General features: G+C 58.8%; 6 protein-coding genes across 7 annotated transcripts; 4 read left to right on the forward strand and 2 right to left on the reverse strand.

Annotated features, from left to right (window-relative positions):
* Window positions 1–190: 190 nt before the first annotated feature.
* GGTG_04052 (hypothetical protein) lies at window positions 191–1,047 on the reverse strand (the record flags this gene model as incomplete). Its single annotated transcript, XM_009221841.1, has 2 exons — window positions 191–726; window positions 925–1,047. 2 exons carry the CDS (start codon window positions 1,045–1,047, stop codon window positions 478–480), a joined length of 372 nt encoding a protein of 123 aa, XP_009220105.1. The 3' UTR covers window positions 191–477.
* A 1,077-nt stretch (window positions 1,048–2,124) lies between these two features.
* GGTG_04053 (hypothetical protein) lies at window positions 2,125–4,543 on the forward strand. Its single transcript, XM_009221842.1, has 4 exons — window positions 2,125–2,367; window positions 2,622–2,737; window positions 2,835–4,077; window positions 4,143–4,543. Exons 2-4 carry the CDS (start codon window positions 2,677–2,679, stop codon window positions 4,183–4,185), a joined length of 1,347 nt encoding a protein of 448 aa, XP_009220106.1. The 5' UTR covers window positions 2,125–2,367; window positions 2,622–2,676; the 3' UTR covers window positions 4,186–4,543.
* A 242-nt stretch (window positions 4,544–4,785) lies between these two features.
* GGTG_04054 (3-hydroxyisobutyrate dehydrogenase) lies at window positions 4,786–6,407 on the forward strand. Its single transcript, XM_009221843.1, has 2 exons — window positions 4,786–5,212; window positions 5,302–6,407. The coding sequence occupies exons 1-2, from the start codon at window positions 4,910–4,912 to the stop codon at window positions 6,046–6,048; spliced, it is 1,050 nt and encodes a 349-aa protein (XP_009220107.1). The 5' UTR covers window positions 4,786–4,909; the 3' UTR covers window positions 6,049–6,407.
* GGTG_04055 (hypothetical protein) lies at window positions 6,389–8,629 on the forward strand. Its single transcript, XM_009221844.1, has 2 exons — window positions 6,389–7,377; window positions 7,478–8,629. Exons 1-2 carry the CDS (start codon window positions 7,131–7,133, stop codon window positions 8,296–8,298), a joined length of 1,068 nt encoding a protein of 355 aa, XP_009220108.1. The 5' UTR covers window positions 6,389–7,130; the 3' UTR covers window positions 8,299–8,629.
* GGTG_04056 lies at window positions 8,364–10,100 on the reverse strand. Of its 2 annotated transcripts, XM_009221845.1 has the most exons (6): window positions 9,856–10,100; window positions 9,693–9,746; window positions 9,519–9,534; window positions 9,212–9,337; window positions 8,896–9,144; window positions 8,364–8,828 (listed from the first exon to the last, which is right to left on the reverse strand). In XM_009221845.1, the coding sequence occupies exons 1-6, from the start codon at window positions 9,856–9,858 to the stop codon at window positions 8,791–8,793; spliced, it is 486 nt and encodes a 161-aa protein (XP_009220109.1). In that variant the 5' UTR covers window positions 9,859–10,100; the 3' UTR covers window positions 8,364–8,790. The 2 variants fall into 2 exon arrangements, with proteins under 2 accessions (XP_009220109.1, XP_009220110.1); XM_009221846.1 differs by having other exon boundaries at window positions 9,519–9,746.
* A 2,243-nt stretch (window positions 10,101–12,343) lies between these two features.
* Window positions 12,344–13,812, forward strand: GGTG_04057 (hypothetical protein). The gene is made up of 3 exons (XM_009221847.1): window positions 12,344–12,804; window positions 12,889–13,053; window positions 13,121–13,812. The coding sequence occupies exons 1-3, from the start codon at window positions 12,511–12,513 to the stop codon at window positions 13,652–13,654; spliced, it is 993 nt and encodes a 330-aa protein (XP_009220111.1). The 5' UTR covers window positions 12,344–12,510; the 3' UTR covers window positions 13,655–13,812.
* The last annotated feature ends 136 nt before the right edge of the window (window positions 13,813–13,948 follow it).

The following is a 13,948-nucleotide window of genomic DNA, read 5'->3' on the forward strand; positions in this document are numbered from 1 at the left end:
TGCTCGTGGGGAAATCAAAAGAATGCTAGATCGGTCCACGCAGGTACGGGGAGGAGGGGGGGCGAAGCTCGTTTTCCGGACGGCTGGGCAGCTGTTTGGGGTAGCAAGGTGAGGCTCGGTGATGGAGTGCTCGTCAGTCTGTCGGTCTGGGACGACGTCGGGTCGGTGCGTGGAGGGGCAATGACGATACTATTTATTTTGGCCGGCTTCTAGGCCGGGAGCGAGCGCCAGGATGGAGGGGCACGGCAACCGGCCTGCATGGGTGCTGTGTGGCTAGCCGTCGGGTGGGGGAGGGTACCCCTGATTCCTGGCCACCTCCTGTCATGCAACCCCTGGGCGGTGCGATGGATTGGGCTGTGGCTCTCATCTGCGGTGAGCTGTGTCTCCATGCACCCGTGCTCGCTGCTCGCGGTCGTCCAGTGTTGGCAGCCAACTGCAGGCGGCTGTTGGGGCTCAAGCTGTCCTCCGGATCCAAGCTCACCCTAGACGTTTGATTACTTGACAAGCAGCCAACCTACTAAAGCTACATTGTGTAACCAAGCTGCCGACCCTGAACGGCGGTGCAGTGGTACCTGCATCGAAGCTGTTGACTTCGGCCTGAGAAGCGTACTGAGGTGTGACGGTTAAATAATCTACAGTGGGGAGGTCACTCGTGAAGCGAGGGCAGGACCAGAGGTATGCACTAGCCAATCGATTAAAACGCGTGTGGGCGGATTCGAATTGGTGCTGCGATTGATGTTGAAAAATAAATGTAGGCTAGGCCTTATTTGGTAGGGACTGAACATAGGGTGCTTTTGGCGCTACCTCGAAAATGGCGATTTTTTTCGCCTCCTGTCTCCGTAGAGTCTCGAAGCCGCCTTGAAAGAGGCCAGTCGCGACCCCAGCGAGCCTTGAACCCGTCCCCGATGGGTGGTACCTACCTACGCCAGTTAATAAGGTCGCTATATTCCATAACCCAAGGCTCCATGTATGCCGTTGCAATTCAAGCGCTCGTCCACCATGGCCTAGACTAGGACGCGGCACGCACGTGCTGCACTCTAGCGCCATCTTGACCGGGGAAGCTCAGCCATCTGCCCTCGCCCAAGTGGGAGCACAGCGAAACCCACCTCCTTTGCGGTGGACCTGATTTTCCGAGACACATCAGTCTCCAATCCGTACATCAACCAAATTTCAACTTGCGCTTTTACATCAGTCTCGTTTTCCCGGATACTTTGTTTCTGTTGTTCGCTTGTGGTTGCGTGAGAATTTCGGCATGCTCTCGACGACAGGTATATGCTTGTATATTATGTGCAAATCCAACATCCATAGCTTTGTGACGGAAATGACTTGGCAAGCTTTCAAAGAGAATCACAGGATTTGGCTGGGTGCATCTCCCCCTCATGAGCAAAGTTAGGGGCGGAAAGAAGAGCGTGCTGTCTGGATGCTTGTGGTCCTGGCTGCAGTCCTGGCTGCAGTCTTGTCCAATAGCGATATGCGTGGCGGCCATGACATTGCATGGCACGGCCACAGGGACTGTGGTGGCGCGCTCTAGAGCGGGTGATGCGCGAACCAGACCCCGCCTCGTCGAAGCTCCATTGAGCTGGCCGCGACGTGGGCAATCCACAGTCGCGTTCGAGATTGCGTGCGGGTAACCAACCGACCTACCTTGGTCACCTACCTTGGTCACCTACCTTGGTCTAGGGGCCGTCCATGTTCGCTCCGGGAAGCAGAACAACGATATTGTCGACAGATGGGTCAGGCGAGCTGCAAGCTCTCTGCCCTACGGCGTGCGTCGAAGCACAACCTGGCAGCAGCAAACACGGGCGGGTGCTGGTCAGGAGAAAGGCAACCAGGGGTCAGATGAAATGCGTGTGGGGGCGTCTGGTCCACGGGGGGACGAATGGGTTCGGCCTGCGCGCTGGGGTCCGTTTACGGACGGACATATATGTTGACCAGGCCGGCTGTTAATGCGCGACTCTGGCACTCGCGCGGGTCGGCAACCAAGTCTCATTAAACGCACCAGAGTCGCAAATTTCCCAAGTATTGGCTTAACGTGCATCCCGTCGCGCGATTGGCGGCGCGTCGGCGGGGCCTGTCTGCAGGTGGGCCCTTGCTTTCCCACAGCGCGCTAAGCCTGAATTGGATGACGCTCTCTACAAATCGTGACGGCTCGCCCTCCCCCGGCTTTCGCTCCACTCTCGTTCAACAGGACCCCCAGTTTCTCGATCTGACACTTCTCGAGTCCCATCCTGTCGTCCTCCTCAACACCTAGACCCTTTGGACCCTCTCGACTAGGAGAGTCTGGTGACGGCTTCTTTCTCTTTCATCGGTTTCCCTTGGTATCTTTATTCGCTGTTTTGTGGTTGCAGCCGTTCTTTTGCTTGATCGGTAGGACCTGCCCGTTTTTTCCATGTCACTGCTTTTCTCCTCTCCCTGATCCTGGAGCGCGCGACTTGGCCCAAGCGACCTCCAATAGTTCGCGCATCGACCGACGACGACTGAAAGCTTTGCCAGCCTACGAGCCTGAGATTTCCAGCCTCTGGCATTGCTTGCTTTCGAATTCCTACGATGCGCTGGAGATGATAAGCCGGTCGATTGGATTGCGCGTCGCCAGCATCCTCAGAAAGCTAATGCGCCTTCAGGCACCCATCCGTCCAGCAGCTTGCCAAAGACTCTTGGCCCAACGCCGCAATCACGATGGCGCCTAGATCTCTGCCTGATAAGCAGAACCCTTACCTCATTGAGGATGTTCCTGACTGTAAGAGAACACCACGTCTACGGCTGAGCCGAGCTGGCATATCATACACCATGCTAGAGAATACGGCCTTCTAACACAATCTCTGCACTGGCAATAGACGCGGATCTCCTTGGTCGCCGGGCCCTAGGCCAGACCAAACTGAACGCGCGACATGTCGATTCCGGCTCACCTAAACCGAGTGTCTTCGACTATGCACACCTTCGTGCGCCGCTGCCCAAGGGAATAATGTCGGGGATTTTCAGCAAGGGCAGTCCCAGCAGCTACTTTCTCATGCGCCGCAGTTCTGATGGCTTCGTCTCGGCGACGGGAATGTTCAAGGCTACGTTCCCATATGCTAGAGCCGAAGAGGAGGAGGCCGAGCGCCAGTACGTGAAGTCACTTTCGACGACGAGCCCCGAAGAGACGGCCGGCAATGTGTGGATCTCGCCGGACCAGGCAATGGTCCTCGCCAGCGAGTATGGCATTCAGCCATGGATCGCCGCGCTTCTAGATCCCACCGACATCCTAGTCGCGGGCTCCCAGTCCACGCAAACCCCGGCAACCAACAAGATTATTGCGGAGCCACCCAAATACTTCCAAAGCGGCCTCGTTTCTCCACCTACGCCGACATCGCTTCCGCGAACCCTACGCTCCCGTCGTTCGGCAAGCCCATCAAAGTTGCCGACGACCAGGCGCGCACAGGCGAGCCCTCGAAAGCGGGCGACCAAGGCGGCCACACTACACTATCCATCCTCCGAGGAAAGCAGCGCCAAGGCCTCGGTCTCGCCGTCACTATCGAATGCTCCGCTCGGTGCCGTTCCGGTGCTTCCGGTCCCGGTTCCAGCCCTTAAGCCGGTCGCCGAAGACACCATCGTGGAATCCCTAGAGCATGACCACCCGGACCATGATACTCCCCAGGAGAGCATTGAGCAGGACGGCGCAGCGGTGCTTGAGACTGCTGAGGAGCCCAAGGTCAAGATCATAGTTGACCAGGACATTAAAATTGATGCAGACGGTGTGGAAACGCGGCACACCAACTTCGAGGTTGAGCTACCAGTAGCCGGCCAGCCGCCTTCAGCCGAGGAGACGGCACGCATGCTGGCTGAAGCAAAAGAAATGGTCAGGGCGGCTGCCGAAAGCATGACGGAAACGACCGGCCCCAGCCAGCTTGAGCCCACCAAGGACAAGCGCAAAATCGAGGACATTTCTGTGGGCGAGCAGGAAGAAAGTGCGCAAGATGCTGTTCCGGGTGAAGTCTCGGAGGCTCCCAGGGCAAAGAAGACCAAGACGGCGGCTGAGGAGAAGCGGGACCGGGTGCGGAAGCGGGCTCTTTTCGGATTTGGCGCCACTCTGGCAGTCGGGTAAGCACAGATTCGCTTTGATTCCAGAATCTCCCACGTCATTGTTACTAACAAGGTCCCAACAGAGCTGCTAGCGCATTGGCACCGTACGTGTTCGGCCTGCTGTGATGTGTATCTCTCGAGGTCGGAACACGCATGGGCGCAGGGGCATCCTTGGGTACGGACAGGTGGGATCGAAAAGGCGAGAGCGGCGGCACAGAGGCTTTGGGAGGTCGGCTGTGATGATTTTCCTTGATTTTTTTGGGCCATTTATTCCATTTGTATAAGTTTATTTGCACATACCCCCTCTATCTTTCCTTTCCTTCTTGGCCGCTGAATGGCTGGCGTTTGATCGGGCTCGTGCCCTCGGCAGTCTTTCTTTGGCACAAGCCCTCACGGAGGCGCATTTTATTTAGGAGCACCCGGGGTTGTAAGACATTTAGGCACCACCTGTACTTTGATATAATATTCCATCCTTTTACTCTCGTTTTTGGTGGCCTCTGTGAGCACAATCAACCAGGAGCTGTGTCGTTCGGATGACAGTTGGAAGCCATGGGACACCCAAGTGGAGGACCCAGCGCACCCCAAAGTCTGGGGTGCGGCAATGACCGGCTCAACGCCCACCCGCACCTTTCCCCGCATTCGAGCGACCCCGGCCTCGGCCTAAGACTTGGCGGTGCAGTTAGTTTCGAGGGACAGACCGGTACCTACATAAACGCTGACGGGCGACATGCGCTTGAAAAAAAAAAGCCCTTTGACCCGAAGGGTCATTCGATCCATGTATTTAAAACCTGCTCCTCCTTCTTACTAGGCTACAGCACACACTCCATCCAGCCCGACAGGTCGCAGCAACATGAGATCGACGCTCTCGCCGCGGGCGCTCCGCCATGTCAGGGCGTCGTCGGCAACGAGGGCCTTCTCCTCGACGGCGCGCCGGCTCGACACGTACGGCTTTATCGGGCTCGGCCAGATGGGCTACCAGATGGCCAGAAACCTACAGTCCAAGCTCCCGCCATCGGACACGGTCCGGCTCTTCGACATCAACCGCGACGCCATGCGGAAGCTGGCCGCCGAGATGAAGGCGGCGTCACCGTCACAGGCTGGGGGCGCCGCCGTGGAGCTGGCCGAGAGCGCGGAGGCGGCGTCGACGGATGCGGTAAGCGGGGCTTTGGTGCAAGGCAAACAAGAAATGGAGACACGGCAAGCTAGGTGCTAACCAGGTTGGCGGCAATTTACACGATACAGGACACCGTCATCACCGTGCTCCCCGAACCGAGCCACGTCAAGTCCGTCTACGCGTCCATAGTCTCGCACCTACAATCCCTACCGCAGACGCAGCCGAGCCGGCTCTTCATCGACTGCTCGACTATAGACCCGGCCTCGTCGCAAGAGGTGGCGGCGCTGGTGGCGGCGGGCACGGGCGGGGCGGCGGTGGCGGCGCTCGTGGACGCGCCCATGTCGGGCGGGGTGGTCGGGGCGGCCGCGGGCACGCTGACCTTCATGCTCGGGTCGGCCGACGACGGGCTGGCCGGGCGGGCGGAACCCACACTCCTCAAGATGGGCCGGCGCGTGCTGCGCTGCGGCGGGCAGGGGACCGGCCTCGCGGCCAAGCTGGCCAACAACTACCTCCTGGCCGTGGCCAACGTGGCGGCGGCCGAGGCCATGAACATGGGCGTGCGCGCCGGGCTCGACCCGGCCGTGCTGGCGGGCGTGCTCAACGCCTCGACGGGCCGCTGCTGGCCCACCGAGGTCAACAACCCCGTCCCGGGCGTCTGCCCCGCCAGCCCCGCGGGCAGGGACTACGCGGGCGGCTTTGGGCTCGCGCTGATGCGCAAGGATCTGGGGCTGGCCATCTCGGCGGCCCAAGCGGCCGGGGCCAGGCTGGAGCTGGCCGAGAAGACGAGGGAGGTCTACGACGGGGCCGACGCGAGGGAGGACTGTCGGGGGAGGGACTTTAGTGTGGTGTATCGGTACTTGGGAGGCAAGGAGTGAGGGGGGAACCCGCAGTTCGTCGTCATGGTGTAAAAAGTCTAGACGGGGGTGTAGAAAACGTAGGTGTCCGAGGTGGTATGGCATCTCAATGGCATCGGAATGCAACATGAACGATTTCGGCACGACAGCGGCAACCAGCGGACCGGAGTTCGGACGAATCGCATCGAGGCTCAATTCCTTAAAAAACGTGGCCCGGCACAACCACAACCTACCAGACTCCAAGCTAACCCGAAGTAGTTGCTCGTTTGCACAGTAGCCAAGGGTTCTAGGCCACCAGCTTCGGCGTATTTCATCGTACTTTAGGGTTCGTACTCCGTATCGCTAAAATAACGCTTCTCTTGGCGGACACCGTCCCCTCCTCTCTGATCCGACCTCTCGGACGAAAGACACCTGTTTGAGTGGTTTCTCGTCCCAACAGATTGGGGTCCCGCCCTGTCATGATCCCTGTGGGTTTCCGGTGTGAAGGTCGTAGTTTGCCTGTCAACCGGTTACCACAGCGGCTCAAATGGGCGAAAACAACCCAAAAAAAAAAAAAGACGAGTGCTAGCAGATAAACACGGGCATGGCGGCGCGTTCCTGATTAGGGTCCCATCCATGCTCGCCTCGTGGCTGGCCCGGGATTATGGGACACAAGGGGCGAACCCGGAGAGTCGGGCAGGGAGGGATGGTCCTTAAACGGCGCAATATTGCGGCAGCAGGCCGGGATGTGGGTTGGGTGGGCAGTGGATAGCTGACAACCCCCGGAAACGCTGACATGCTCGCCGGCCATCGATGTATATACATACATACATGCCCCAGAGAGCGCATCGGTGTTGAGAATCCTACACATGCTGCCAACCTGGTTTCCATTCCTTATCACCGCTCACGCCGAACCGTATAGGGACCCCAAGGCAGACGTCGATGACCTGCCGGCGCCCACACAGTGCTTGCCCCAGCCAGCTCCTGTCGCTATCTATTAATCTTTAGGACCAGTTTTTCTTTTCTTTTCTTTGCGTTTCTCTTCTTTATTTAGTTCCACAATCCTCTCTCCTTTTGCGAGGGACTTCATCAAGCCACCACGGCGGGCATCCCGAAGGCCTTCAATGTCGGCGCCGCCAAACACCACCCTCGGCGCGGGGGGAGGCCGAGCGTACCGGCGATGCGATGAGGTCAGCGCCTTCTGCCCCGTCCAGCTGACGACGCTGGGCTACTATCCCAACCGGGGCGCCAACTACTTCTTCGCCATCGGCTTTGGGCTGTGCATCATCGTGGCGCTCGTGCTGGGGACGTGGAAGAAGACGTGGAGCTACATGGCCTTCCTGACCGCCGGGTGCGCGCTGGAGCTTGCGGGTGAGTTTGGATTGCCCCATTCTCCATGGATCTCAAGATGGGCGGCGGCGAGGATGACGTGACATCAATACTGACCGAAATACCTCTCCTTTTCCCCCAGGCTACGGAGCCCGCGTCGCGCTGGCCGACAACCCATGGAACAAGCACGCGTTCGAGACGCAGATCTGCGCCATCGTGCTCGGCCCGACCCTCATCTGCATCTCCATCTACCTCACGCTCAAGCACGTCACGCTCGCCCTGGGGCCGTCCCTGTCGCGCGTGCCGCCGCGCGTGTACCCGCTCATCTTCGTGCCGGCCGACGTGTCGTGCCTGCTGGTGCAGGCCGTCGGCGGCGCCCTGGCCGCCAGCGCGTCGGCGGGCGACGGCGTGCCGAACCTGGACCTCGTCAACGCGGGGAACCGCGCCATCATCGCCGGCATCTGCCTGCAGGTCGTGGTGCTGGCCGCGTTCGGCATCATGTCGGCCGACTTCTACCTCCGCGTGCGGCGGCGGGTGGCCTCCGGGCAGGCCGACGCGGAAGCTGCGGCGCTTTGGCGCGACGGCAAGTTCCGCGCCTTCGCGGGCGCCGTGGCCGTGGCGTACGCGGCCGTCTTCGCGAGGTGCGTCTACCGCATCGCCGAGATGGCGGGCGGGTGGGGGAACCACATCATGCAGGACGAGGCGTCCTTCATCGTGCTCGACAGCGTCATGATGCTCGTCGCCTCGGCCCTCCTGGCCGCCTTCGCGCCGGGCCTGCTCTTCCCCCAGATGGCCGAGGCCATGAACGCCAGACGGGACGAAGAGGCCAAGGCCAAGGAGGGCGCCGCCGCCGCCGCCGCCGCCGCCGCCGCCGACTCGGAGGTGAACACGGGGAATGAAAGCCAAGACACAGAGAAGAGCGCGCCCCCGACCTCACAGGGGGAAGCCAAGGTGACTCCATAGATGAAGGCTTCATAGCTTTGTTGGGGCGCTTTCTTGGGTGCAATTTCATGTTTGCCGGCTCACAACGGCCTCGTCCTTTCCATTTTTATTTTGATCTTGGGCTAGATTATCAGACTTGTAGAGGCTTAGTCGTATATAGATTGGCTCAGCATACGATGAGAACCTCAACGCGGCCATCATTTAGTATTCTGTCGTGATAGGGAAGCAAACTAGAGGATAGGGTGGTAGACATGAATTCAACATGGCGCGGAAGATTCTCGTCGATGGCTTCCTTCAGGAAGTGACAACAAGCAATATCCCGTGGGAAACGCCGCAACGGAGGCATGACGAGGACAGAAAGAAGCGAGCATCACTCATGGTGTGCAATCAGGCGCTGAGAGAACTAGGGTTGAAAACCCTGTGGGGGATATCTTAGGGGGTGTGCATCTGGGGGCACCTGGGTAAGGTATTCTGGGTTGTGGCTGTCGCAAAAAGGGGCCAGGTACCTTGGTCCTATTGCTTTGCCGACATGAGCTGAACAAATTCTTGGTCTGTTGCCATTGTGTTAGCGACAAGACCCTTTTGTATTATGGGTTAGTCCACTGACGGGCAACTTACAGTCGATGGATCCGTTGCCGTCCAGGTCGGCATGGTTGATCATCTCGGTGATCTCCTCGTCCGTGTAGAAGTCGCCGAGATGGCGCAGGGCTCGGCGCAGCTCATCGGGCGAGATGGAGCCGCTGCCGTCCTGGTCTATGACCTCGAAGGCCTGGAGGAGCTCCCTCTGCTCCTTATTTATATCGTGCTTCTGCGAGTTCGGGTCCAGGGCCTGGTTCGTCTCGGGGTGTGCCATGGCCCGCAGGAACTCTGGTCGCACGTGGTCGCACGTGGTCAGCGCCTGGCTTTCATTTTGGCAGACCAGATCAGAGCCTACCGTGAAAGTCGATCTGGCCATCCTTGTTGGTGTCAATGTCGGCGATGATGTCCTGGGCCTCTGCGTCGGTGGCGCTTAGGCCGAGCGACTCCATAGCATCGGCAAATTCCTCGGCCGAGATGCTTCCTATTTTGATGTTCTAGTCAGCGCCTGGAACAGAAGCGGCTGGCTGGGGACATGAGCCGATTCGGTGCAGCGCTTCGCTGCACTGCACTGGCTCATGTGCCGTTGCTAGTGCATTGCGTGGTGGCAGTGCAAACTCGCGTGCGTGGTGGAGTTGAGGCCTGGGTGGGAATTCGAAGCCTACCGGTTCCATCTTTATCCTATTGAGCACAGTCGCAGTCGCAGTCGCAATTCAAATTTTGCTTGTCAACAAACCCAGCTCCAATTTGACGTTTTTCAATTATTTCCATTTCTTCTCTCTTAGTTTCCGTCTCCCCGCCTCTTGCTTGCCTCATTCGCTGGTCCGTTGCTCACTCACAATGATATCAAACACCTCCTTCAGCTGCTTGAGCTGGTCGTTGGTGAGGTGCGACTGTTGCATGCAAAGAAAGCCCAGGCGCGGCCGCGCGAGGGGTTGTTTTTATTTAGCGACTCGACAAACGCTGCCGCGGTGTTCAATCTTGGGGGTTCGGCGTTCCTACCATCGCTTCCCTTTGGTTGGTTTTGTCGATGGTAACGCCCCTCTTGTTCACTCGTGGAATCAAAGTATAGGTATCTTCTCGTCGAATTCGCTGGCTGCTCTTGTCTCTGTTCTGCGGCCTGAGGGGTAACTGGCCAGGGCTTCAAGGGACAGACTTCCAAGGTGACGGGGTCGAGATGACGACTTTGCCCCCAAGCAAGTACGGGCGACCGAATCAGCAGGCCGGAACTGTCTGGTGGAATGCTGCAGGTGCCCGCCCACGCCTCTAGCTGCCGCCCAGGAACTGGCGGAGTCGCCTAATCACGTGAAAGTACACGCAAGCCACGAAATGGCGTCCGATCCATTGGCGTGAACTGGGATGGGCGTCCAAGCGCCCACCTTGCACTGCCGACTTTGCCGTTCATCCACCTGGAGTCTTACTGTGTTGCTCTACAAAGGAGCCATGGTTGGACGCGATGCCGCGCCAAGCAGTTTTCGCAAACACTGATGTCGGCCCTCGCCCGATGCCAAGCAACCCAGAGGCGGCGACTCGCCGCCACTGCGCCGGGAGCCCCTTTAGAGTCTGATCCGGCATGGAGAATCCCAGCATTGTTAGTTTGGCCTGGTGATGATATGCTTCGGGTGGTAACCAAATTAGGTCGCCGTCGGTGTTGCTAAGTGATGCTGTTGGTAGTGAGGATGGGTTCAATCAGTTATGTGAAAAGTGTAGTGGTGGTTTCTGTAGCAAAGCCTTGGCAGTATAATCACCCACGGTAGAATATACGCACCCAACCATGAGTTTGTGCAAGTTGTTTTGGACAACCTGGTCTCAAAGAATCCCTAATGAATCCCCAAATGTAGGAAATGACTTCTCCCTAGTCGCTAAAGAAATAACCCTCATCGTACTATTGGGAGATATCGCTCGAGGGACTGGCTGCGCTCAGAGTATACACAATGAGGCGAAGAAGCTTCCTGGTATTTGCAGCCCAGCCCCAAGACTCTAGGTTAGACTTACGCGGCACAAGTCCCCTCCCGAGAATTGTTCCTTCCGGCTGTGCATGCTTGGACATTGACTCGATATTGACCCTGGCAGGGCACGGAATAGTCTCCCGCCGATCCAGCAAGCGAGCAATGTGTGCAATTTGGCCGGCGAATCGGCGTCCGGAGCTTTTCTCTCGACAAACTCGGGACGAGATGATGTTAGCAAGGTGGCGGCGGGGCTTCCCTGGCGTTGACTCGTGGATTGTAGCGGTATTAGTGCTCATTGGGGCGAATTTAGATGCATCGTGGCATCGTGGTCGACGCCTCGTGAGGTAATTACCTACCGTCCAGGCGAACAGCGATCCTACCTTGTAGTTTGTCCGGGCATGCCGGGGGCCGGGAGATACTGTTCCTGATCGCCCACGCCCACGAAGCGCTCACTCATTCGCTTCTCTGGCAGAAGGCACTTCGCCTCTTGGGCACGTACGTAATATCCTGTATGTTTCGGTGGCGGCTAGATCACGATCGAGAATAGCAATTCTCCGCCCGCCCGACCAGCGCCGGAGCAGACGGCGATGTTGGCAGGCGGCGGGAAGTGTGTACTGTTGCATCCACCGGCGTAGCACCAGGTCCGGCAGCGGAAGCCGGGGAGCAGAAGAGCCACCCCCATGGGGAAAAGGTGCGCCGAGATGTAAGTGACGGGAACTTGTGTTCCGGCTGTTTGCGGCTGCAGGGACGTTGCCAGCCAAGCCCACGGCAGATCACCGGCCACGAGCGGATCTGGGTGTTTGTTTAGGCCTCCTTGGGGGCGGCGATCTGGCAGCCTCTGCTGGGCGGACTGGGGTAGAGCCAGGGCAGACTGGGGGCGGGGGTGGTGGTGTGCTGTCCGTATATCAAAAGTCCAAATATCCTACTGGCCTGGCCTGGGCGGCTAAAATGTCCAGAATAATGATGCAAGGGCCATTGGCCGCCCTGGCGTGCGAGACTCTGGCAGGCGAGCTGACATGTGTACAATACAATACAGCCGGTACGGGACACAGGAATGGGAACGGCGCAAAAACCTCCGAGAGGTTGCCGCATTGGGGATTATTGAACAATGCGCCCAAGCATGCCACCCCATGTTTCAACCACCTACCACCCAGACGCGCCTCGCCCGGCAGTTCAGTTGCGCGGGGCTCGCGCGCCTTGTCCACTTCCCACACCCTCCCCTAGCGGAGCCTCTCACACTGCGCCGTTTTGCTGCCACCACACACCATCGCGGGCTGCTCGGTTGATGAAAGGGGCCGCTGGACGTTTGTGTCGATATTGCCGTGACGTGTTTTGGTCCGATTTCCCCGCTGGAAGTGAGCAGAATAATAATTCCGCAAAACGAAAGTGGGCTATCCAGACTTGTGCCTCTGCTGGTGACGCTGGGGGCCCCTCCATCACCACCCCTGCCCCATGAGGTCCAAAGGAGCAATGCATCCGTCGTTGCACTTGAGGAGAGGAGGCCGTTCAGCCGCTCGTGTATAGACTGTGTCTGTATCTGTATCTGCATGTATATACATATATATATGTATATAGTGGCCCGTCCAGCTACGCTACCCTCATCTAAGAAGGACCCGGCTACCCAGGGCACTCATCCATTCACCTGCTCAAGCATCTCACACTTCTCCGGTCCAGGCACACAAAGTCGACTCGTCACAGCACAGGCAACATGAGGGGCCTATTCGCACTTCTGCTCCTGCCCCTGGCCCTCGCGGCCCCGACACCCGAGGCCGGCGAGCTCGTGGAGCGCCAGGCGGCCCAGAGCATCGACCGTCTCATGAAGGCCAAGGGGAAGCTGTATTATGGCACGGCCACCGACCAGGGCCGCCTCGGCCAGGGCAAGAACGCCGCCGTCATCCAGGGCAACTTTGGCCAGGTCACGCCCGAGAACTCGATGAAGTGGGAGTCGATCGAGAGGAGCAAGGGCCAGTACAACTGGGGACAGGCCGACTACCTGGTTGACGTACGTGATCCGGAGAGTTGAGAAGGACGAGGGGCGAGAAAATAGGAAATCTAGCTGACGGCGGGGGGGGGAATGGGCAAACAGTGGGCTACCAAGAACGACAAGTCGATCCGTGGCCACACCCTGGTGTGGCACTCGCAGCTCCCCGGCTGGGTCAGCAACATCAACAACAAGGCCGAGCTCACCAAGGTGATCCAGGACCACGTTGCCGCAGTCGTGGGCCGCTACAAGGGCAAGATCCGGGCCTGGGTAAGTTTGGCGTCAACAAACCAGCTCTCTTTTTTTTTTGCAGAGTACCCATACTGACTGCCCCCAGGACGTCCTCAACGAGATCTTCAACGAGGACGGCTCGCTCCGCAGCTCGGTCTTCTCGCGGGTGCTGGGCGAGGACTTTGTGCGCATCACGTTCGAGGCGGCGCGCAAGGCCGACCCGGACGCGGTGCTGTACATCAACGACTACAACCTCGACAGCCCCAACGCCGCCAAGCTGACGCGCGGCATGGTGGCCAACGTCAAGAAGTGGATCTCGCAGGGCATCCCCATCGACGGCATCGGCACGCAGGGCCACCTGCAGTCCGGGCAGGGCAGCGCGCTCGCGGGCGCCATCAAGGCCCTGGCCGACACGGGCGTCAAGGAGGTGGCCGTCACGGAGCTCGACATCCAGAACAACAACGCGAACGACTACGCCGCCGTGACCAAGGGCTGCCTCGCCGTCAAGTCGTGCGTCGGCATCACCGTCTGGGGCGTCCGCGACCAGGACTCGTGGCGGCCCCAGGGCAACCCGCTCCTGTTCGACAGCGGCTTCAACGCCAAGGCCAACTACAACGCCATCGTCCAGGCTCTGCAGTAGGCGGTCGCCAGTTCATGCGCCTTTGACAAGATTACCCGCATACCTAGACGCCTAGGTATCTCCTGAAGGGGCCTTCTCTGTATATATCTTTTTTGCTTATATATACTTCATCACCTTGTACATGTGCTCGCTGGCTGCTCAGCCACAGCAGATCTTTAGCCCGCTTATGAGTGTTTAATCTTGCAACCTTTGCGCTTGAAAAATTGCCCTGCCAAGGAAGGGGAGGTATAGGCTCGTGGTATCGAGCAAGACGACAACAGCCATGGCATTTGAGAAGGTCAAACCGCGACGGGT

The sequence above is a fragment of the Gaeumannomyces tritici genome (assembly GCF_000145635.1).
Source record: "Gaeumannomyces tritici R3-111a-1 unplaced genomic scaffold supercont2.2, whole genome shotgun sequence".
Classification (NCBI taxonomy): domain Eukaryota; kingdom Fungi; phylum Ascomycota; class Sordariomycetes; order Magnaporthales; family Magnaporthaceae; genus Gaeumannomyces; species Gaeumannomyces tritici.